This window comes from Silurus meridionalis, chromosome 4, assembly GCF_014805685.1.
Source record: "Silurus meridionalis isolate SWU-2019-XX chromosome 4, ASM1480568v1, whole genome shotgun sequence".
Classification (NCBI taxonomy): domain Eukaryota; kingdom Metazoa; phylum Chordata; class Actinopteri; order Siluriformes; family Siluridae; genus Silurus; species Silurus meridionalis.
Genome location: NC_060887.1, coordinates 17,652,084 through 17,677,229, shown reverse-complemented (window position 1 = coordinate 17,677,229; position 25,146 = coordinate 17,652,084). Strand labels below are relative to the sequence as shown.

Here is a 25,146-nt window from a genome sequence, read left to right as displayed (position 1 = left end):
ACATGGTTATAAAAAGAATGAAACATTTCACACACAAAGTTAACGAAACACATCAGAGGCCATTTAATATTGAACTTGTAACCAGGTTTACATTTATGAAGCAGCTTTTTTGTCAGTTTTTCCTTTTTTTTCATTTTTGTTGAAGAAAGACACCGGTGTAAAAACAACCCCTGGTGTCAATGGCGTTACATGTAGGAATTATTTTTTACCCCCCAAAAAATGTATGAAAATATAATTTAATGCACTTACACAGATACATAATACATAAAACTATGCACAACATGTCCAATACTTCCCTCTAAACTGGCAGTATAATACTGTCACAATGTTTATTTAAACAGATAATTCCATTACAACATTGACGTCCACACAGTTAGAATGTCATGTTTGCAGGTGATTGGCAGCTTTGACTTTTAAGTAGGCCTTTTCTCTGCCAACTTTTTTTTTTTTCTTCTCTGATTTCTCCCAGAGTAGGGTCATCGATTTTGGAATAGAACAGCTCTTTCTATATAATTATTCTATTCGTTTAAATGGAAATCTGACGCAAGATTACTGCTGGTACTCAGACATATGCTCCTGTCTGACCACCACTCAAGCAGAAAAGGCAAAAAAATTAAGCTCTAACTCTAGGACAGGACATCCCTGAGTTATCCTACTGCCACATTAGCAAAACAACACTGTTGGTGCAGAAGGCCACCAAAGACAGGCGATGGGCACCTGCTCTGTTGTAGCTTAAATATTGGAAAGTACAATAACCGTCATCCGTCCATCTGAAAGGCGGCTCATAATGGAAGAGCTCAGCCAGTGTCAAAGCATAAACACACAAGCCGTATCGAATTTGTTACACCAAAGCTATGGAATGCTATGGTCTACACTGTTTAAAGGCAATTAGTTAAAATAATCTTAAACTAACACACTTTGGGGCTCTGCTTTAAAAAAAAAAAAAAATCAGCTAGAGTTTAAAAAAAAGAAAAAAAAAAGAAAAAAAAGAGTACATGTACTCTAACCCCAAAGCAGTGTGTCAGTGTGTAGATTTGACTCAGTGACTCACAGGTATGACTGCTGTCCCTGACGTGTTGGCAATGGAAACTTCCTAACTAGGTTGGCAACTAGGTGCTACAAAGTGCTTTAGGTCCTTTAGCAGGCATTGGATTCAGCAGTGGAGTTCTAGAATGCTCCAGAGGTTCTAGAACACGCCGGCCACAGCTGGCCTGGGACCCCTGTAACAGCTGTATAAAAATACCATTAGAACCACATGGGCAAGATAATGTGTCTGAAATGCTGGCAATCTGTCACCTGAGACTGTTAATAGGTGTAAAACACGATTTGTCCAAGGATGGAAAAAAAAACAATATGGGATTACAATTTACCCAAAGTAAACTCCCAAACTTAATCTTTAGCCTGGAATAATAATCATTTTTTAAATGCAAAATAAAATGTGGGAATAAAAGGATATATTTTTTATATCTTGATTATGAAAGTCTATATGCATTTATTATAATCTAATTAACTAAAAACATTGGTTCTATTCTCATTGGGTAGTACAAACTGTCAGAAAACGTTCTGCCTTTCTTTTTTCTTTTTTGCCCTTTTCTCTTGTCAGAAGCCAAACAAAAATGAAAAGTCATGCTGGTTGAATTCTGATGTTGTGGCTTCGACACGCATCACACAGTGCCCCGAGTGGTGACAACAACTGTTGGAAACTCATCCCACGGCGATACCAAGCCTTATCTTGTCTAGACAAATCCCAAAAATACAATAAGCACCTTATTTCAATAGTAATACAAGACAGAAGAAAAATAAAAAGAATAATATTTGAATGTGCAAAAGTACAAAACTGCAAACTCTACTATGATACACCATCTCGAATAGACACAGAACAGAGAACAGGATACAAAAAAATAGGCATGCATTTCAAAGCGTAGTGTAAAGGGAACATAGGAGCTCCTTGAATTTTGAAGTTTATGCTTCACAAAGACATGGAATGAAAAAAAAAGAGAGGGGGTGGGATAGAACCTCCTAAATGAGGTATGAAAATGATTGCAAGATAGAAAGATTCTTCCTTATGGAAGATTAAAATGAAGGGGTAACAAGGTTCCTCCTGGAGAGGTGAAATGAGGGGACAGAGTCTTCCTCGTGGAGGACAAGGAGGAATAAAGAGTAACAAAGCGGGAAAGGTATCAAATGCAGCAACAGCTTCGAATGACTAGGTGTGTGTGTGATGGATCTGGTTGGCACGGAGGCCTGCTCTACTGCTGCATCTTGCGGATGATGTCGGCCGAGACGGGCGGGTGGAAGTTGATGGTGTGGTGGCGCAGGCCCTGTGAGCTCTTGTAGCTTTTCCCACAGCGGCATTTAAACGGCTTGCGCACGCGGATTTGAGTGCGGTGTCCGTTCTTGGCGTGATACTTGATGCCGTTCACGTTCTGCAAAACACAATTGAGAAACGTTCGGGATTTGGAGACAACCAGGTATTCTGTAAACAAGTGTAATGTAGAGTTCTGCAGTGTGCATGCGGATTTCTGTTGCAAGAAAAACAGCACAAGTCTTCAGTTATACACTATGAAGCTTAATCTAAATGAATTTAGCAGTTAAATCCAGCTTACTTGACACACCCATGAAACATGAAGTCACTTCAGTTCATTTCGGTTGTATTAGGAAAGAAAAAAGAAGGAAAAAAAAAAAAAAGAGAATGTACTCATACAAGGACACTTATTTACAATATTTTGATGCTGAATAAACTTTCAGGAAACTCAGTACTGTTTGTCTTTACTCTGTCCTCTACACTAATGATTTACTATCCGCTGTCATTAACAGGCGAAGAGGATCGGTTCCTCAGTTCCCCTTTCTCTGCTCTGTGCTACAGTCTCTGGCTTTATACATACATTTACATTCATGAAAATAGGTAGAAAGCCTTATCCAGAGCAACTTACAATTATTTCAGTTCTATAACTATGCAGTTGAGGGTTAAAGGACTTGCTCAAGGGCCCAGGAGTGGCAGCTTGGTTGTGCTGGGATTTTAACTCTGATCTGAAGTCGTACACTTGTTAAAAACTTTAACGGAAAGTTAAACCGAAACGGATGATTTTTTTGATATAAGTCACATAATGACAATTCAAACAAGGAGAATTGTTGCACAGCAAAGTACATAAAACTCATCTGATGTCAAATGCAGGTACACAGAGACCCACATTTCAGTCCAAATCTAATCCACATCTAACGCCATGGAAAAAAAGAAATGGCAAGAACATGGAAAATCTCCTTTGTGCCTGTCACCAGCCGCTTCCTGTGCCTCTTAATGAACAAGGCTCTCTCAAGCTGTACATAATTCATCACGGGAGCATGTGCCAGATGCCAGCGGAAAATGCCATAAAACCAGTGGAAGCCTTGAAGTGGACTGTAGAAGTCTGCTCTCCATGCTCCATGTTCTGAGAGCTTTCATCGCTCTTCAGTGTGTTCCGTCAATAGCTGTGTCTCACAGTCTAAAGCACTATTGTATTTAAGGAGTACTAAGACACGGACAGCTTCGCTCTGTTGTCCATTGTATGAACGGCTGATCATTCGGCACCTCGAAACGCCTTAGATCCAACTTCGAAATAATGGAGAAAGCCAATCTTTCTTACCTTGTATCTCTTTTTACAGCCAGGCACAGGGCAGGCGAACGGTTTCTCGTCTCCTCCGTTCATGCACATGGAGCTAAGGATAGACTCGGAGCTAATGGCACTTTCGGTGGTCCAAGACTCGTCGCTGTCGGACTCCTCATAGTCTGCTTCCTCCTCGTCATACTCACTACCTGCAAAATACAAAAAGCAAAACAACTGTTTCCCATGGCTCCTGTAACTATGGAGATTTTTTTTTTACATCCGCATGAATTTCTCATGGACATTCATGCCATTACGAAAGTGCTGACACGCTGCCATTGTACTTTTATGGAAAAGAATGTAAACATGTTGTCAAAGGGTTATGGGTCAATGCACAGGAAAAGGATCGTGCCAGGAACCAGCATTTCCCCACAAACCCTCACAAATAAATTGCCCTGGATTCTAATTGTGGTGGAAAGAGAAGAAATGACCCACTAATAAGGATCGTGGGAAATAATAAAGCTATGGTTGCAGTGAACGTCCATTTTCACTGCATTTTCTACAGAAGTGTTTACACTCCAGCACTGGTATACAGGTAGTCCTCTACTTACGATGGAGATATGTAACGACGACCCCATCGTAATATATCGTAAGCTGAAGATGGTACTATGACTGCGACAGCCTTTCCTGCTTCATGCTGATTTATAATTTCCTGCTCTTAACTGATGGCTTTCTTGGGCGCTTAGAAGACGAGCTTTTATCACTAAAATTGCTGTTTGAAACAGAAAAAGTACACTAACACAGACAACTTCACTCCGTCGACCGCTAGTGAGAGTGGAGCATCTCACAGGGCGAGAGTTACGCTCTTCCCAGATGCACGTCCGACGTATCGTGTATCGTACATCGTACGCTGCTGCCTGTTGTGCAAAATGTTCAATATTTTTACAATTTTGTCTTAGCGCATTCGTCATTCGTAAGATCGAAAAAGTCGAACCATCGTAACTCAGGGACCATCCGTATACTCAATTCTGATCAGTCCGAATGTGCTGATTAGTCGTCATTACCAGCACGGAAGTGATAACCGTTCCAATACATTTTTGTAGCTTTATAGCAGGTTGCGTCGCCTCACGCCTCCCTCTCAACGATTATTCCCGTATAACAGCATGAACCATCATCACTTGCTTTTATTTAGTTCTCGTTTCATTAGAAAGGGAATTGTATGGTGGCTGTTCCATGGAATTTGAGCCTGACATTGAAATTAGTATTATAATACTACTACAACTACCATTACTTCTAATAATACAAAATATTAAAAGAAATACATTTGAAAAATCTCAATACTTGATGATGATGATGATGAAGTCTTCTGTATAGATTTGCACAGCACTGAAATCTTCAGGAGGACTTTGCACATTCCTGACCATCAAGTCTTTTTCCTGTCTTTTCCTGTCAGGAATTTTGTCAGTGTCATAACCATAAATGTAACTACTGAAATGTATTTTTATTCTTGAATACATAAAAAAAAGTCATTGCTGTGGTATAAGAGGAAAACAAACACAAATATACAAGGAATATAATGTGCAGTTATTTGCAGCAGGCCACATCACCTCATTATGGATTATTATACGCATGCTATAATGCATCAGTCTGAGAAAACAAGAGCCCATGGTAATTCAGTTGTCCACAGTGGCAGTGCGCTAAACAACTAATGCAGGCCTGTGCTCTCTTTCTAATCTCCACCCACTTTTCAAATCATTTTGAAAGTGTCCAATCGCAAGGCCTCTTTTTCGCCATTTTTTCTTGCATATTAATTAAACTGGCTGTTTGCCTGGAGGCCTCCTGATAAACAATCCTTTAAAATGACACTAAAATACATGTTTATGTTTCAACTGTTCCAGTCCCCACAGTAACACCACTGTTCTCAAGCATTGTTAAGTTTCTGTTAGAATGTATGTGTAGTTTGTTCGTTACTGGACAAAAAAAAAAAAACTGGACCAAAGAACATCGTTCACAATAAGAGCAGTATAAGATCTTTACTATAACTTGCGATAGTGTAAAGGTTAGCATTATAGGTTAGTTGGAAACACGCAGCTCTACTATGCTCCAACACAGGACTGAAACACTTCAGGAACCAGTGTGTGTGTGTGTGTGTTTAGTACCTGTAGGAGTGCTGCTCCTGAACGATGATGAGGGAGTAATTGGCGGTGTCACAGGTGGGGTGAGGTTGCCGCTGGTGTGTCTGGGCGGAGTGGACACACTGTTCCGTGACAGGCTTCCTGTCAGAGAGAGGGACAGCTTTGGCTGCACTTTCTTCTTCAGGGTCTCATGCTCTCTCCTCGCCGCATCGGTCATGAACCTACGGAGACAAATGAAGAAATATGACCATCAGACTCAGAAATCCCCATCAAAGAGAGACAGATGTGATCACTCCTGAGTCGGTTGATCTGCTGCGGATTCTTTCATTATCAAACGATTGGGCCCGAGTTGTTTTGTTACGCCGTAAACGCTTTTATAAAATGCGTGCAGCAAGAATAAAACGTTCGCACAAACATTGTTAAAGCTGGTGTGGAATTAACAGACTACAGTTGGAGACCACATCAAGTGGAGACTCGTCTTTCTAGCAGCAGTGAAACGGCATTCAAGAAGCCAGCGCGCTCTCGCAGCATGGAGGATTCATTCTGAAAAACCACGCTATACAAAGAATGTCAGAACACAAGTGTCTTCGGTATGAGGAGCATATGGAGGCTCAGATGTCGGTTTGAAGTCTCTAATAGAGCCATAAAGGGACTGGAGCCATTCACGGAAATCGAAAACACTGCCATGCACAGCGACGATGAAGCCTAGAGAACTATAAAGATAAAAAAGGCAGCTGATAATAGTTGAGTGTACGCACATTTTACACGGTTTGAAATTTCAAACAAATACATTCGATATAAATTATACGAATATCAAGACTCTTGAAATGCTCAATGTAAAAAAAAAAAAAATTAAATTATAAATAAATTCTTACTGCCAAATGTATTGTTATGGATAAAGAATTAGAAAGACAGACCCTTAATAGGATGATGAAATGTGTTTATACACCACATACTATTGGCAACGCCATGTGTAGTGATGTGTGTCACCTGTTTATGTAGCTGAGAGCGACGTATGTGGGCTGCTGCAACTCCTGTTTCTCAAGCACGCGAGGGTCCGTATCTGAGACACAAAAAAAGAGAAAAAGGGAGTCAAGAGAAAGAGAAGTTTTCATGGACTGGCATGAAACCCTTCAAAGAACACTGTGAGAACGAGGTGTCCTGAACAACCACTAACTTTTTTTTTTTTTTTTAAACACCTGTCAGTAGGACAGCATATAGTTGCAGGTTTCCTGAGGAAAAATGAACTCAATTGTAAATGGGAAATAACTAGCAGAGCACAGCGCAAACGTTGCGTGAGAGTGTGAGGAGCTAATTACGTGGTAACAACTTTTTCCATGAAGGCACTCATTTCGAGCGTGGACTATCCCCAAAGCGTATATAAAATATATCCATTACTCATTTCATTGTCTTACCCAGTGGTTCTCTAAGATTACTGCCACTCACCAACCTTCCAATCACTCCCAGATGCCAGTTAACTTCATTAATAAACTTTCTGCCATTAAATGTAAATGAGCAGCAGAATTAGTCAGAGGTCCTAACTAAATATGCGGAAAGTGGAGTTGGTCTTTCCAGGCATTCTGGTTTCATATTAACTTCACTGAAATCTCTCTCTCACACACACGAATACACATGCACACACTCACAGTTGGGTACATGTTAGACCACATTAGACACATTTGTGCAACTTCATACAGCATGTTCCAGACATCTGGTCTGCTGGCCGACATCAGCACGCTCTGTGTTCAGAAGCCTATCCAGCTATCCAGCACTCTGGCCTAGTCTGCAAGATACGGCAAGGAACACGAACCTTCAGAAAATCAGTCGGACCTGGCCAAACCTCACACTGCGAGAACAAAACACTGCTCCTGAATCAGTTACCCCAAGGAAGCTTTTGTCCTTGGTGCTCTTCAGCCTGACCCGAGAAGGCTAAATGTTAAAGTTCTGCTGCCCCCTAGTGTGAAAAAGATGTAAAACACCCTTAAAACGGTCTGCTTTCAAACCTAAAAAGCAATGCAGCCCTGCATTTTTGGGAAGCTTTTATTACAAGAGAATCCACAGGTCCCAGAGCTTCATGTCCACTCTGTGTTTAACTTTGCCCACAGTTTCACTGCCCTGCCAGGGTAATTGTTTTCAGATGCCCACCTCTGCAGGCATTCTCTAACACCATTAAGACAAAAAGAACTTTAGCTAATCATGGCCTAAACCCAGACACACACGCACACAAAATACACACTACAATGCATCTTAATGCCTCTCTTTATCCTTCTGCTGTGAGTAAACACATTTTCTCTCTGTTTAAACCGAACCATATTTGTCTCCGTTCTTCAGAAACCACACTACTTCCCTGAAGAGAAAGAGCAAGCCAAAGAGTGTGTGTGCGTGTGAATCTGCAGAGCAATTCCGGCCAGCGTGGCATCACACACTCACCAGCACCTCATAATTACACAGGCATGCAGACGGTACCACCTGGTATTCGCCCGAGCCACAGCGCCAAAGGGGCAGAGTGCTCTTTAGACAGCAGCTTTAAGGACTCTGTACTCGACTGGATCGCTGGTCCAGGTAGTGGTGTGTGTTGTGACTCACTGGAACCGCAACGCTGACACGCGGCACTCTAACTGAAGTGTTTCATTAGTCTGGAAGCACTGTGTAAGAGATTTGACACTTTGCAGTCCTGCACACACACAAAGACACATTAAGTTCAACATTATTCTTGTGAGCTTGGACAGAGGGTGGGAAACACACACACACACACACACACACACACACACACACACACACACACACACACACACACACCTTAAGCAGCCACACAATTAGCCATAGATCAATCCCCCAACACACTCTGTAAATCACATGCTGGCATCCGGAGGCCAATCAGGGACCTGGTGCAGTAGCCTAACCGATCCCAGCTCGGGAAAGGGAGAGAGGTGGTCCAGCACACAGGCAGGTGGTCCACCGTGGTGGTCCCTTCTCCTTTTTATCTCACACACGTGCACACACACACACACACACACACACACACTTTGTCCACTGAGACAAAGCCAAAGTTCAAGTAAAATGCTTATTATGGTTAGGAAAGCAGGACCTGATGAGTGAAAAGGACAGCCGGAGAGAAGAACCGTAGCCAATCACAGACACAGGAAGGAATGAGTGAGACAGAATTCCTTCTTTCCTCCTCCTACACCTCATCATAAAACCAGAACCAATCCTGCTATGGAAACGAAGGCTAGGTATCACGGTGTGAACATGCGAGCGTGTGGAAGAAGCTGAAGCAGCACACCGAATGCATTCATTAGAACGAAGCCATAAACGCAGGCATGTTCGCCTCATTGGCTCTTTATGTACCTCATCCTGTTTTTCTCACTCTACCTTTTCAGCCAGCATAAACAGTCTTAACTGTTCAGACATGACTGTCTCCCAGCATCCTCCCTCCTCTGTTCTCCCAGTGCACTGTGGGATGCCTTCATGTGGCCCTCGTCACGGTGACATGTTTACGGCAAAGGCCCCTATGTGTGGGAGCACAGGCTTGCAGCCAGAAATGGCAAACCAACGACGTCTCGCATCGACTACGTCCGTGGCCACTATATTTATTCATCAGGCAAGACGACATTTCTGCAACGCATCACATCAGCAGCAAGCTCCCTCATGGCACTTTGATAAAATCCTATCGTTAGCCCTGATTAGTAAGAGGCAGTACTGGGGCTGAGCTTATTCTTAGATGCCTTCACTCCTGCTGGAGCCCAATGGAACTGGAGGGGCTGCTGTGGGGTAGAGGTAATTAGCTCAGCCAGGTGCAGCTATGGAAGGACCACTAACTGCTCCTCAAATTTATTATTTCCGCTGAGCTTTTGGGGATGCATTCCAGGTGCCCTAAATGAGCCACTGGTTCAGAGAGGCCAGAAAAGTCTCACTGTTCCAGATGACTGAAGATGCAACTGTGACAGGGCAAGATGTTATTAATCTCAAATGTTATCTGGTCAGTGCTGAAGATGATGTGAGATATATATAGAAAATAGAAAGAATTATTCATGATTCTCAAATGGTGCCACCAAAAACAAACCCTATAAAATCGGGATAAAAGTTGAAATCCAACAGAGCAGCCTCCATTCTTCTGGGAAGGCTCTCCACTAGACTTTGAAGCATGGCTGTGAGCATTCAGCCGTTTGGTGTTGGTGTTGGGTGGATAGGTCTGCTGCACTGGCCACTCCAGTTCTTATACATCAATCTCAGCAAACTACAACTTTGTGCACATGAGAACAAGCTGGAACATGTTTGGGGCCTTTAATTCCAGTAAAAAAAAAAACAACTATTGGTGCTAAACATGCAAAAACATTCTAGAAAATTCTGGAAAAATTCACAAAAACGAGTATGAGCTTTCGGTGTCCACATACTTTTGGCCACAAAGTGTGGCATGAGCAGCAGTTTGTATGCTTCACATTTCTTAAAAAGGAACCAATGTGTGTGTATATATATATATATATATATATATATATATAGCTGTAGTGCTCTGGAGTTCAACTTGGTTCCCATTCCTATAATTCTACCTCCAGTTTACTCTCTAAATAAAAAAAATAAAAAAATATAAACAACAATACAAGTGTAGTGTCTCTCACCAAAAATCAACAATGTGATAGAAATCTCCTCTTGGTTTTAAAATACTGTAATATGAATTACAAAGATTCAACCAGTCATAAAACAGACAATATAAACAAAGGAGCAATTGTGTCACAGGATACGCTTCATCCGTAACCTTATCAGACTATCTATTTAAGATTATCAGTGAAAGCCGTGCCTCTTGCGCAACAGTCATGGAAAGCAAGTAATAAACAACTGAGGACCTTCAGAAAAACAAAAGGGAGAGGCCTAAGAGGATTTTAACACGTTCAATACAAACACAGTACCATGTGCTCTTATATAACAAATTTGGGCAAATGCAGTAAAACATATAGGTGAAAAAGTCGACATGAAATGGCACGAGGAGCTACTGGCTGTCAGAGAGATGTAACAATTTCCTTTTGTGAAGGCTCACATTTGCTCTGATACAAATTGTGAAAATGTCACAAATGTTACACAAATGTTGGCTCTTTAAAATCTTACAAAGAGCAGCAGAGAATTTCTATTATTATGCAGAACTGAAATCAAGCAACTCTTTATTATCCAAAGACTAAAGAAGTGCAAAAGTATATATATTTTTTTAAAAGAAAATCACCACTCAGCTAATTGAGCGGAATGAAGCCCTGTATTTTTAGATTTAAACATTTTTCTACTCCGTATTACTGACTTTCAGAGACAAAAATAATATGATTAGTTGCATTTTTTCCATACATGGCTTCTGTCAAGTGAAACAAAAAATCACAATGTAAAGATAGGAGCCCAGACATTTTTTCTTTCGTAATTACTAAAAAAATGCTGTACTTCCACTTTTACCAGCAGAAATGTTGTATTGGCCACCCGTTGAAGTGTAACACTCATAAAGAAACCTGCTACATCACCCGCTGGAGTGTAACACACAAAAAAACAGTATATGTAAGATTTTAACCATAATCACATAGATGAACTGTTTTCACCAATAGAACAAAGTTTATATACTGGCATACAGAAACATTATGATGTTTGTTTTTCAGCCCCTTGCACCTCTTCACACTATTGCTTTACTTAAACCGAGGAAAAGAAATAAAGCAGCAGTGCCATAGCCTTCTAACAAACACTCAAAACACAGAGTGTGCCAGCGCCACCTAGTGATGAAGCTTCACCTCAACATCTGTACATGGACGTGGCCCTTCATTTAGCCTGGTACTAATTAAAGCAGAGAATGTGTTTGAGCAGCAGGTCCCCAGATGAGGAGGAAGAGAGGCCAGAATCTGCCAGCGCACCCTGTAATTAGGCTTCCTCGCCCCTTTGCTGAGAGTGCCAGATTTTGCACTTTGCTGAGAGCGAGGCGGGAGGAAGGAATGGTTCAGAGATTTTTTTTTTTTTTAACTCCAGAGACCACTAATTACCTCATTACTGACCAATAAGACCGATCACACTTTCAACTCACACCTACAATCCATACGGCTCACATCATCCATACAAAGCAACTAATAACTAACTAAGAACCTTGAGAATAAGAATAGGAGAGGCCTAAGTGGCTTTCAGCACATCAAACAGAAACACAGTACAATGTGCTGTTATAACAAATATGGGAGTGTGCAATAAAATGCACAGGTGAGCTAAATCCATCTGAAATTACTCGAAGAAGCTAATGGGTGCCAGCAGAGAGAGATGCAGAAATTTCTTTCTAGAGCTCACTAATGTCTGTCAAATACTGAAAACTGACCTTTGCTCTAAAGCCATTACTAAATGACCTGCACTTCGGGTTTTTTTAACAGTGAAAGTGTGTGGCAGTGTGTGGTAAGTGGTAACACAGAACCCAAACGAGGAAAGTCCATTCATTATTATGACAGCATCTAGGAAAGAGACTAGAAATGTATTATTTAAAAAAACTGGCTGCACTAAAGAACCTGAAGCAAACCCTGTATAATTAGACTGGTGTAGGATCAAGTTCATCTGATACTAGGCTCAGAAGTTTCTTATATACTTAACTAGTACAATAATATCCCTTTTGTACTACAAAATGCAAATAATGTTCATTTGGCCTAGTTTGAACTAGAGCCACGGTCGGCTAATCAGACGAGTAAGTAGTAGAATAAAGCGAAGCAGAAACACGAAAATCACTGGACAAAACAAGACAACTGATCGCTCTAAGGTTAACATTCTTTTTTACAATACACTTAAGCTGCATGGAGAGTTGCACCAGAGTAACTTAAACAAATAAGCTTTTCATTTGTGTCCAAAATTAATGTAAGCCTGAAAGAGAATGCACCTTTTGTTTTCAACTAAAAAACTGCATATTAAAAATGTATACATTCACAGCATACAGACTTCCAGAAAAAGGAAACAATTCTACAGTATATATATATATATATATATATATATATATATATATATATATATATATATATATATATATATATATTGCACCAATAATGGAACATTTGCAATTAAATCAATTTTCATTTTAATTGTTTACATTTACCCACAGTAAAGCCTTTTGTCATTAACATGGGCTGAATGGCTACTTCAAAGTTTACCAATCGAACTTAATTAGATCTTGAGTTAAATGTGATGGATGATTTTTGTGATCATTGTTGTTAAATAAAGACATTGTGCATGTTTTACTTGTTTATCTGTAAATTCACCCACTCTGCATTTCCTTTTATGATCTCTTCAAAAGACTGATAAGACATCTACAGGGTGTGTGTGTGTATAAAAGGCGGGTAAAACACATGATGAAAACCGGAATCAACAGTCAACTCACTGACACAAATAATTCCCAATATTCACCAATTTATTGTTTCCATAAACTGACCAGTTTCATGATTATTGGCTAATAAATAACATTTAGAATATATTACACTCTCACCTATCCTGTGTAACTTACTGAAATGCTTTGTAATCTCCATGTTCTCACTGTAGTACAAATAGTTCAGTTTCATCAATCCAAAATCATACTAGAAGTTAGTACAATAAGCATAGTAATTAAAATGTGCTCAATTAAACAAAAAGTATTAAAATTATACTGACAAAAAAGATTTTAACCCAAGACCTGAGGTGTTATTGCCACCATTTATGACCCGTATTCAACTTGTATTTTTCAACAGCTCTCTTTTAATTGTAAAAATTATAACGCCATTTCTTTTGACTTTAATTTGTGCATACATGGAAGCATTGGAGGCGTATACTTTAACAGACATCCCCCTCTGTTGGTCAAAAGCTTGTCAGTGCAACAACACTAACCCTGCCATCGCTCACACACACACACACACACACACACACACACACACACACACACACACACACACACACACACACACACACACACACACACACACGTCAACGTTATGGCTATTGTTTGTTAATAGATGAGGTAGTGATGAGTAACAGTGCAAGTCTAGACAACATCGATTAGAATGTTGGTAAACATCAGGGACACAAACAAGGCCTGTTAAAATAAGTGATTCTTCAGTACGTCGTTACATTATTTATTACTTACATTATAGCACAGGCTTTCAGATGCAACAGATGGACAACATCTTCGAAAAACTCTACATCAGCATACGACTCATGGTCTTAAAATGCATCGCTGAAACCATTAGTGCTGAGTTCCTCACACACAGATCAAACATTGTTATGAAAAAGGTCAATACTTCTGAAGTACTAAATTAAGAAACACATAAAACAACTGCATATAAAAATCCAGAAATCATACGTGTCCAAGTTCTAAATAAAAAAATAACACAGGACGTGACTCTACTGTAGACCAGAATTTCTTGTGTGCCACACTACCTGCCTCAAGCTGAGCTGGATGAGCGTGACGAAGAACAGTAGAAGACGACTAAAAGACTGCGCCGCACTGGGTCTTTTCTGATTGGCTGAGAGACATGCCAACCAGGCAAAAAAGGGTAGATTCCCCCCTGCAGGTGGGTTTCTCTTTACAGATCCTTTCACACTCAGCCACCAGGCAAATTCTCCAGCAGACAGGAGTCATGTTACGAGAGCAGAGATTAGACAGACACTTCAGCTCACGTATCAAACCAGCACAGCGGTTTCGGTGCCGGTAATTGACATAATGAAAGAGTGATTACAGTGAAAGAATGATCTGTCTTCACAAGAGAATTCCTAAAGGACTGGAGCATTAGATAGGCTTCGCATTGGACGAGTGTTTAGCTCTTTATGTAATGTAAAGGTAAAAAGCATCTCAGTTATTGTTAATACTAGCTGAAACAAATTGGCTCGTTATGCAACAATTTGCAAAAAAACAAACACACACAACACTGTTGGCTTTACACACTCACAACTTCCCCAGTAGAACAAAAGCAAACAAATGAAAAGAAAGGTTTTGCTGTTTGCGTGACACAATGCAAACACATTAACAGGTTCTAGTTTGTGTGCAGGAGTTACTCTAGGCATTGCTTTCTAAAAATCAGATACTGTTTGCAGGACTCACAACCCGCATTAGGCAACATATTCCTCAAAAGAGTGAGACAGAGAGACTGACTGACCCTGATTAACTCAAACACAGCTGCAGAACAAACAGGAAAACAGTGCAGCTGCTTAACCATCTGCATTCGAGCCAAACAACAACAACAAGTGCAGATTGGAAACAGGAAAGGACACAGGAGTAAACACAACTGTAAGGGGAAAGAACACACATTTTCAACCATGGTAGTGATGTACCCCATGTACTACATTCTGTTTTTTTACAGGTTTCCATGTTGTAACACATCCAGAGTAAACACTAACTTGTGCAGGAGCAGGACTGGGATGACTGGGATAATTGGGAGGGCTGAGGGCTTATCAAAATGACATGTTGTGACAATTTAAAGAAAGTAACATCTGACTGAGTCTCTTCACAGTGTCTGTATCGGATTTTACAATGTATGATGTCATGCATGTGTGAATCAAATAGTGGTGCCAAAATGGTAAACTGGCCCAAACAAACAAACTGGTTTAATATAGTACCAGGTAGCTCCTTATAGACATAAATATCATTTCTCAGCTTTGGGTTTTGTGGTCATATCCACCCAGCTAATGTAATGTAATGTAACGAGCGCGCGACTGTTACCGAAGCAGCGACGCGGAAGAATCCGTTACCTCTTAGCCACAGAGCTAACGGGCGCTACCCTGGAGCTCATTTCTTATAAGGGAAGCGCTTCAATATCGTTAGTCATGTCGAGTATATAAATGTATAACTATATTTGTATATATTTCTATGCACGTAGCCTGCGAAGCGCTGGCTGGCTGTGTGTGTGTGTATGTGAAGTGATATGAGGTGAGGTGAGGCTGCGGCGTGTGAAGCGGAGGCCTAAGCACAGCTACAGCTACAGCAGGCGCTGGGCGGATTGCATCGACCGGGCGGAAAAAAAAGTTACAGATTGAACGTCGTTTCCGGTGAACATCATTTTTTTCAGCAAAACGACCTGCTTAACATTTCTAGTGTGGCAATGAGGCTGTAGAGATGCAGAGTGAGGCGATCAGAAACCCCCAGGTTCATCGCTACCACACCTAGCAACAGCAGCCCGCGGACGCAGGAAGTAGCTCGCCGAGTCCGGCCATTGCGGATTGGCGCTCCCCGGCTCCCTCGCTGTATGCGTGTGTGTGCAGTGTGTAGTGTGTGTGTGTGTGTGTGTGTGTGTGTGTGTTTGTGGATCGGAGCTCACCGATGTGGTTGTCCTCGATGTGGACGATCAGCTCCGCCAGGGAGTCGAAGTGCAGCCCGCAGCCTCCGAAATGGCACGCGTTGGAGAAGAAGGAGGCAGCGGCGATGCCTGTCATGGTGGTTGCAGCATCGAGCGCAAGGGCGAGCGGAAAGGAAGCGGCACGTAGGCACGCACACCGGCGGCACACACACTCACACGTACACGCGCACACAGCTGGAGCAGCTGCACGAGGATGAGGGGGGATGGGCCATCATCGCGCCCCGTCGTGACGTCACTACTACCGGACCTGTTGACGATCGGAGTTTGTGCGCACTTAATGTTGTTCACACTTACTTGATTTCACACAACCAAGTCAACTGTAACACTATCGGAATGGGGTGGTGGTGGCTGGTTGTTTTTTGGTGCTTGATTGAAGAATGTGATTTAGAAGCTTTGGTTCAGGTTTAGATCGATCATACACCAGCATCCAATCTCAGGCTGGGATGCTGAAAATACCACCAAATGATTGGATACTTATTTTCCCACCGTCGATATTACTAAATGTATGAATATTCATTTTCGACAGTTTCCGACTCTCTTCCACAGGCTGGATCTAATAAACTGCCTGCAGGATATCAGGGGAAAGTAATTATAGTCGTAGTCCTAGCATCCCAAAACTCTTTTCAGCAAAGGAAATGTTCTGTAGGCATTAGACAGAGACATGCACATGTCTGTTATATAAATACGAAGGTAGAATGTGATTCATTGATAATCCTACAAACAGACATTAGCAGGTGGTAAAGTGTTGTGCATTCTATTAGTTAGGCTTTTATTCTTCAGAATAGACTTACTGCTTATTTCTTCTGAGACGCAGAAGAGGTTAAGATGCAGTTTTGCTTTTTATCCACCAGGAGGCAGTATGTGACTTTAAATCAGGGCTCTTGGGCGACACCAAGTCTCTCTATCAGTGTTTAGCTCGGAAGCCTCAAAAAACAGTACTAGCAAGTACCCTTGACAAAGACCAAACTAATAGATCCTGAAGATACACTATATTGACAAACCTTTGTGGACATGTGATTGTCACAACCAGCAACAACTGTTGCTACAAATTGCAATTGCCTGGAATGTCTTTTGTATGCATTGTAATCTCCTGTCACTGGGACTAAGGGGTCCAAACATGTTCCAGCATGAGACATGGTTTGATTAAATTAGTATGGCAGAGCTCTAGTGGCCTGCACAGAGCCCTGACCTCAACAATGAACACTTTCAGGATGAACTGGAACGTGCACTGTGCCCAGGCTTCCTCACCTGACATCATTGTCTGATCTCACTAATGCCCTTGTAGCTAAATGAGCACAAATCCCACAGCCATACACCAAAATCTGTAATAACGATCAACGATTTTTCGAGGTTATTATAACAGCAAAGGTGGGAGTAAAACTGAAATAAGATGTTCAAAAGGCACATGTCAGGTGTCCAAAAATATGTGTCCACATGGTAGTGTAGTGTAGTCTTTCTGTTATTTAAATAAATATAGATAATCATGGTGTTGTTGGGTATTATAAATGTAACAATCATAAGTTCATCTTATATGCATTCAGATTCTATTCCAGTGCCAATCAAGTATTTTATGCAATAATGCTTCATCTTCAATACAGCTTGGGCTGATGTTGTTTGTTATGTTGGATACTGAAATAAACATTTGTGATGTTGATCCTGTAAATGACTCAAAAATAATTTGAATTGAAAAGTACATTTCTTTTTAAAACTGGAATTGTTTACATACAAAATAATTTTTTATTTTCTTTTGTTAGCATTTTATACATTACTATATTTATTATTTGCAAAGTTTTTGTGAGTACAAGAATGTAACCAATGATGTGCTTCAGTTAAAATAAATTAAAGCTTAATAGTAGTAAAAGTGAATCAATGTTTCAGTGTTCATATCGGAAAAGAAAGTGTTCTCATATTATTTGCATCTCTAATACAATTGCTCTTGTGTTCTGAAATACCAAATCACACAAAGTGTTAAGAGTTCAAAAGTGTGTAGAGTTTTACAGGTAAGATTTGTGATAATAATAACATGTAGGCCATTTGCAGATTCACTTACAAAAGAAAGAAACAATGAAAAAAACATAAAACAATTTTTTCATAATTGATTAAATGTATATAAAATGTTCCCTGTTGAAAGAAGAGCTTATAGTCCTATAACTACACACACACACACCCCTGGTCAGACAGCAGCTACAGTGTCAAAAGAGCATTTGACAGTGTAGTTGCAATATCAATCCCAGGAAACCTAATTTTATTTTATTTAACATTCATACAATTCAATGTTTACTCTTTACTGTCACCCCCAAACGTCTCTGTTTTTCCATGAATTCCTTTTCATGTTTGTTGGCCAAGGTTGTCAGTACTGGTTTTGTGCCCCGGGTATGTAATGTGGACTGTGCTGGGTTGGGCCTCATTCAGCCTCAGCTCAGAGCGGTGTTGTGCGACCGGCCTTCCCTCTGATCGACCTGCTTTTTCCAGCAGCACCAGAGCATGTTACGGGACGTGCCTATGAAAGCATTACCTCACTGACTCACTCATGGCTTTGAGGAGCTCCAGAGCTGTGTGGCAGCCTCCAGTTCCATTTCAGCCTTACTGATCTGAGTAAAGCAAAATGCTGCCTCTGATCACACTAAAGTTCTCCTTCAGTTCCTTTACAACTAGAAAAACGAAGATAAGGCCACAGACTATGTAATGTTGTTTACTTGTGCGTGTGTGCTTTTGTACAAAACTGCATTGTAGTTATTTTTTTATAGAGCCACATGGTTTTTTAAAGTAATTTTGGCACTTAGGTTTTACCAAAATATTCCAAATAAACATATTTTCAATGCTGCAGAAATTCACAGCACATTGACCATGTTTGTGAATATAGCACATGATTTGGATTAAAAAAATAATAATTCATACAACGCAGTAAAATGCTCTGTTTTGTGCAAAATGTTCCATTGATTTTACATCTGCAGTGAAAATCTCTTTACAATTCACAATATGCTTTAGCACAAACCAGATTATTTTACGCCACAAATTGCAGACCTGTATTTATATTTTTTCTCCTGTTCCACAAGGTATACAAATGAAGTTGAATAGAAGTGTCACTTTTAGTAGCCTAATAAAACGCCTGAGTAATAACAGTTACCCTAACCCTAACCCTAACCCTAACCCTAATCTCTGAATTCTTTTTAGCCGATCTGCACAGGATGAGTAATAGCAGAAAGATGTTGGGTTTAAATCCCGGACACGTTAAAAAGGTCCACAGGCTCACTTTAATCCCTCAACATGGCCAAATGCAAACTTTCAGACCCCATTAAGGACTTAAACGACACCATAATATCCCTGCATACAGCCATTATGAACACTGGCAGCCCGAATGCTTCATGCGCCACAATGGTAAACGCGTTTCTTGAACTCTCTGGCCAAGCATCACTTTTTTTTTAAGTCTGTTTCAAGTGAGTCTGTGTAATAATTGTTCAACACTTCATAACCTTTCACAAGGTAACAATGTGGAAGTTTAGAGGGACATAAGCCTTTTAATGAGCCACCATATAATATAAATTTAAGATCATGTTTACCTTGGAAAAGAAAATAGCATGTGGGTTTTGTTTTGGCTAATTTGGGTTTACTTATGAAATCTGAAGCTGCATAGAATTAGAGCTTATTCAGATACAGTTGGTGGTTACTTAAAGTGAATACATATGACAAAGCGTGTAGAAGAACATTTGACTGTTATATGACACTTTATGTAGTAGAGGTTGAGAATTTTCCGTAAAACAAAACAAAACAAAACAAAACAAAACAAAACAAAACAAACATTCTACTTCTTGTGTGTTCACCATGAATTTAATTTGGTGCATGCTAAAAAATCGTGTTATTAAACCACTATCATGTCTAAACAGACTTTTGATGATTTAGACATCTCCAAAAAAAAAAGTCATGTAACATTATTCGAAGGCTTATGCTATAATATTTCCATTTCCTCAGGCATTTCAAGCCATTGAAATAAATTGACGGAGTGAGAGTGGAACATTCCGTTAACAAGATCAAACACAGACAGGCAGTCAGCAGCTCTGTATGGATCACACCCTCTAATGGAAACATTCAATATTGCAAAACTAAAGCTATTTGACTTCTAAGCAGTCTTAATGAAGAGTATATAATGCTGTAATTACTGCTTAAGTGGTTTGGAAGGGGAAAAATGTGCTACAGTGTGTGAAATGTTTGTACTGTCTTACCGTGGTTTTGTCTTTAATTGTTTATTATTGTTTAATCCTTTTAGTGATCAGTTTTTTTCAATTGCTGTTTAAAATAAATAGATTGTTATTGTACAGCATTTTGGCTGATATGTGGTGTCTTTCATTTTTCTATATAAATAAGGATTACTTGTCTTTAGCTCCAGCCTCATGAAGATGGTCCGTGATCTTTATTTCATTCAAACCTGTGAGCTGCACACACTGTTTGGTGCATTAGAGGCAAAATTCTCTAAAGCTTGGGGTCAGCGACCCACCCCTGGTTGTGCACTTATGCCACTTACTGTGCAGCTCTCCCATGGGATGATATTTGGATTGGTGGGGGAAATATATAGTCCATAAAGGCACAAAAGACTGTCATAAAGCTTTGATTAAGCCTCGGGTTAAAAGACAGAGGCAGAGGGAGAGGCTGAGTTATAGCTGTGGATGGGGCCAGTGTTACTGTTCCAGTGACGAGGCTCTTAGCACGGATTGCTCATCGTAAACAGCCCCTTCTCTGAGGATCAGACAGTCATTAATTGTGCAGCCATCTCAGACTCCTCTTATTAGCCTCCAGCCTCAGAAATCACTGCACTGCCACCAGCAGAGTCACTAAAGCACTAAGGGCCATGACTCTGTCTGCTGCTTGCTGGGTGGGCCACTTTTTTCATTCTCAGCCTATAAATGGCTAATGTGTCAATTTAATGGTTATGATGAGCCATATCACCATTGTCTCTGCTATGGCACATTGTAGAGATTCTGCTCAAACGAAAGAAGAACATGTAAGATTAACAGGTTCTTAAACAGCTTTAGTGGCACCATTAATTCATTGTTATGACTTTGAATGCTGAAGATTGCTGCACATTTCTCAGCCATTCAACAATGACTCCACTCCCGTCCTCACTCTTTAACCTTGTGCAAAACCATGGGTACTTATGCCAGTGAAAAGTGCCACAGACTGTTTTTAAAATTATCAAGTTACAAGAGTATCAGTATTTCCATGACCTTCCAGATCAGTATCAAAACCGGCTGTGATATTACTTTACCTCGCTACACTGTTGGTATTTAGATCGTTGTGAAATATAAATAATACATGAATTCCATTGCATTTATCAATATCTATCACTTAAACCTGACACTTCATTCGTTTCTAAATCCGAGCTATACTCATTATCTATGTCTATTATCCTAGCTTATAGGTTCTGTATTAGGATAAGAGTTATTAGACACATTATGTCTTTTCTTGGAGAATTCGTTAAGCACATAATGCATTTTCTTTAGAGATTCTTTCACAGTCAGTTATTGCAACACACAACAAGACACACATGAAATAAAGCAAAAAAAAGGTTCTGCTTAAAGCAACATTCTAACAATAAAGATTTGTGTGGTGTTAAGGCTTTACCTGCATCACATTACGTTTACTGAGCAATTATCTCCGGATAAAGGAGTCAGAGCTTTGATTCTGTAACACCATCTTCTGAATACATCACTGGCAGACAGATATAATCCTGCCAATAATTTATTTACCCCTGCTACTTCCATTATTTAGTACATGCTGAGACACTGGTGAGCCTGATACAATTAGTATTACCGGCCCGCTGATTAGGGATAAATCCAACAAGTGTTCAGATTGTAATTGTGTGTGTGTATATGTGTGTGTGTGTGTGTGTGTGTGTGTGTGTGTGTGCTTGCCTTTATTACAAAAGCACCACAGCACAAGATCATTGTTGAATGATAGCACAAGCATCAGATTGAACACTCACTCCTAAATCTTAACTTTACGATGCTTTTGGGAAATTAGTCTGTGTTCATTAAATAAAAGCATTGTTTTAACATTAGATAGAAACTTTACTGTGCTGTAGCCAGCTGACTGTAAATCAAACTGGCCATTGAATAACCATAAAAGGTGCAATCTTTACTATTCATTTGCTGGGTTTAGTTTGTTGGATCAAGTAATTAAGTAGCCATAACCCAAATTGGGTTGATAAAGGGGAAGTCAGCATATTGGACCTGAACGACAACACGCACATTTTTTTTTAAAGATTCTCCTTGATACATTTAGAGAGCCGTTACTAGAAATAAACCAAATGATCTCAGTTGCAAGTGTAAAATATCTATATATATATATATATGTATAAATAGTATATATAATGATATTTAAGATGAAGTTGGCTCGCTATAATAACAAATAAATTTTTTTCTAAGAATAGTATAACAAATAAAATACCCTCTTACATTAGTATGAGTTCTTAGAGTTAACATTAATCAAACAAATTTTGGGTTTCCTTAACATTTTAGAACTAATAACATCACTTCCATCTTCTCACCTTCACATATTCGACTAGCAATGAAGTTAGGTCATCAAAATTTCAAAATGTACACTATATATATATATATATATATATATATATATATATATATATATATATATATATATATATATATATATATATATATATATATATATATATATATATATATATATATATATATATATATATATATATATATATATATATATATAAAACATGGAGTTCATATATTTTAACAATATATTTATTACATAAAGCGGTATAAAAGAAATATATTTCAAATAAAAACTACACGAACAGAAATATGGTTTAAAATTAAATTTGATGTCAGCCGGTAATCAGTGTAATCATTGTGTAATAATATTTCTCACATGTTGTGACAACATCAACCCATATTGGGATTAATTTTAGTTTAGTGATTGGGACCAGGTATTCTGGTGTGCACATGTGTGTGTAATTTGTTTGTTTATCAACTATACTTTATTGAAACTGTAACGAAGCAAAAACAGACACAAGCTACCCCTAAAATATTCTCTCATCAAGATCTACTGTACAGCATTGTTTAAAAGAGATTTGAACATGTTTGTCATCCCACATAAGAGCGCACCAGACATCTTGGATCATCATCACGCACACTTTGAAGCAAGCCAAATCCAGAACAGATTTTTTTTACTATAACAGTAAATTAAAGATTCTGCAGTGAACCCTGGATGTAGTGGAAAACAGTACTGAGACACTCTTCAGTAGGGTAGTGTGCGGTTTGGGGTTTATATCCCAGTTAGCCCCGCCCCCAGCCCGCGCCGCCCCGCCTCCAAGCGAACCGCAGTGATTTAGAAGTTCAGGAATCCCACGCGACGTCACCGGAGGGTGACGTAATGCTGCTCTAAATAGATCGTATTGTAATCTTTGCTCAGTCCAACGTGGTTCCTTCAGAAAGGGCGCTGCATCTTCTCTACACTTCTGCGGTAAGTAGTTTGGAGAGCTTTTTGGTTACAGGCACGGAGAGCTCGGGGCTTGCAGGCGGGAGAGGGGGGAGAACTCGGGCCCCGGTTACAATGGCTGTTCTCCCGTGTGGGCTGAAGTGACAAGTCGCTGTGCGGTGCTGGACAACGCGGCTGAAGTTTCTGGTGTAACGGAACGCGTTGCAGCGCTGCATCGTGCTTTCTGTTCACCTACAGAGCGGCGGGTTTTGAGTAAACGGTGCCTGTTGGATCTGTATGTAGAAGTCAACAATGTGTAACAGGTTTCTGAGCTTTTGTGTGTGTGTGATCAGGTTTAGAAGTTCTCCTGAGCGCTTTTTCTCTTTCTCTCTGGCTTGGTGCGCGTCTCGACTCCGTCTGTAAAACACTTGCTGTGCAGCACCGGAGTTCGCGTTTAGGGCTGCGCGCACGCCTGTGTGTGTGTGTGTGTGTGAGTGAGAGGAAGAGGACTTCAGGTTCCTGTGGGCATCTGACAGTACTGAAGTGTGGTCCGACGAGAGACCGGCGCACGGTTTTCGTACCCCGTTATCGTTAGTTTCATGTCCCATGGAGCTCAAGCGCCTCTGCTGCACTGCACACGTCCTGAACGAACGGAGGAACCGGAACGCATTCTGTTCCCAAATAACACTTAGGGTGCTTTATCAATTGTATTTCAAAGCACTGGTGTCATTTCTATTTGTCCATTACAAAAAAAATAATAATAATCCCTGCTATGCCTCAGGGCATTACGTCATTCTGCAGGCCGGTCGGAGTATTTGATTAAGCAGTAAGATGGTGAAGGATTCAGGAGACTTGTGCTGAGCAAGCATTAAAACCTTCAGGCAGAAACCATGCTGTAATCCATACACACACTGTCTGTACAATAACTAGTGGCATTGGGGGGTACTAGATTAAATATTTCAGCTATTTTTTTATAACCTTTAAGAACAATATAATAATAATAATAATAATAATAATAGCATTGTTACTACTTGTTCTACAGCTACCATTACCACTACCATAAACCTGGATCTATAGCCTAAATATAAATGTTTGTTAATACAATAATAAACGCATGTAATACAACAACAATAATAAAAAGTATCAATAACACTATTACTGCAACAACTTCTACTACTACTACAACTAATAATAACAAAATAATTTCTTTTTTTTTTTGCATTAGTCTTAAACCTTTATTATTTATCCTAAAGCATTCTATTTACTAATTATTATTACTGACTATGAATTAATCAAACCCTTTGGACAGTAACTATAATACCATGTACTGTAGTTCTGAATGCAAGAAAGGTTAGTCCCGTCTTGCCGATAGATCCTGCGAGTCTAAGTGACTAACGTGTCATTTAAGAAGCATCAGGTTAGTGTATAATTTTCTTACTTACTCTAAATCTTTTTATAGAATCACATTGAACATTCTTTTAAAAATTGTCAAAATTGATTGAGTAAACATTTTTTGGAAAAGTTGAATGATTTGACTGGGCACATGCTTTTTTTTCAAACATGAATTTCTCTGACTTTATATTTGTATTTAAATATATATTCAGATAATATTTAAATCTATCATGTTTGTGAAATACAGTGTTTATGCTGATTCCTTTTTTAGGTTGGGATCAGTTTTGT

At 39.8% G+C, this 25,146-nt stretch overlaps 1 protein-coding gene across 1 annotated transcript; it reads right to left on the bottom strand.

The window, feature by feature from the left end:
- Positions 1–39: 39 nt before the first annotated feature.
- jazf1b (JAZF zinc finger 1b) lies at positions 40–17,425 on the bottom strand. Its single transcript, XM_046847791.1, has 5 exons — positions 15,982–17,425; positions 6,707–6,779; positions 5,741–5,937; positions 3,624–3,793; positions 40–2,426 (listed from the first exon to the last, which is right to left on the bottom strand). Exons 1-5 carry the CDS (start codon positions 16,094–16,096, stop codon positions 2,250–2,252), a joined length of 732 nt encoding a protein of 243 aa, XP_046703747.1. The 5' UTR covers positions 16,097–17,425; the 3' UTR covers positions 40–2,249.
- Positions 17,426–25,146: the final 7,721 nt, after the last annotated feature.

Coding starts and splice junctions, on each gene's coding strand:
- jazf1b (XM_046847791.1), bottom strand. CDS start 16,096: ATGACAGGCATCGCCGCTGCCTCCTTCTTCTCCAACGCGTGCCATTTC. Junction 6,780..15,981: donor CATCGAGGACAACCACATCG/GTGAGCTCCGAT, acceptor TTTGTGTCTCAG/ATACGGACCCTCGCGTGCTT. Junction 5,938..6,706: donor GCTCTCAGCTACATAAACAG/GTGACACACATC, acceptor TTGTCTCCGTAG/GTTCATGACCGATGCGGCGA.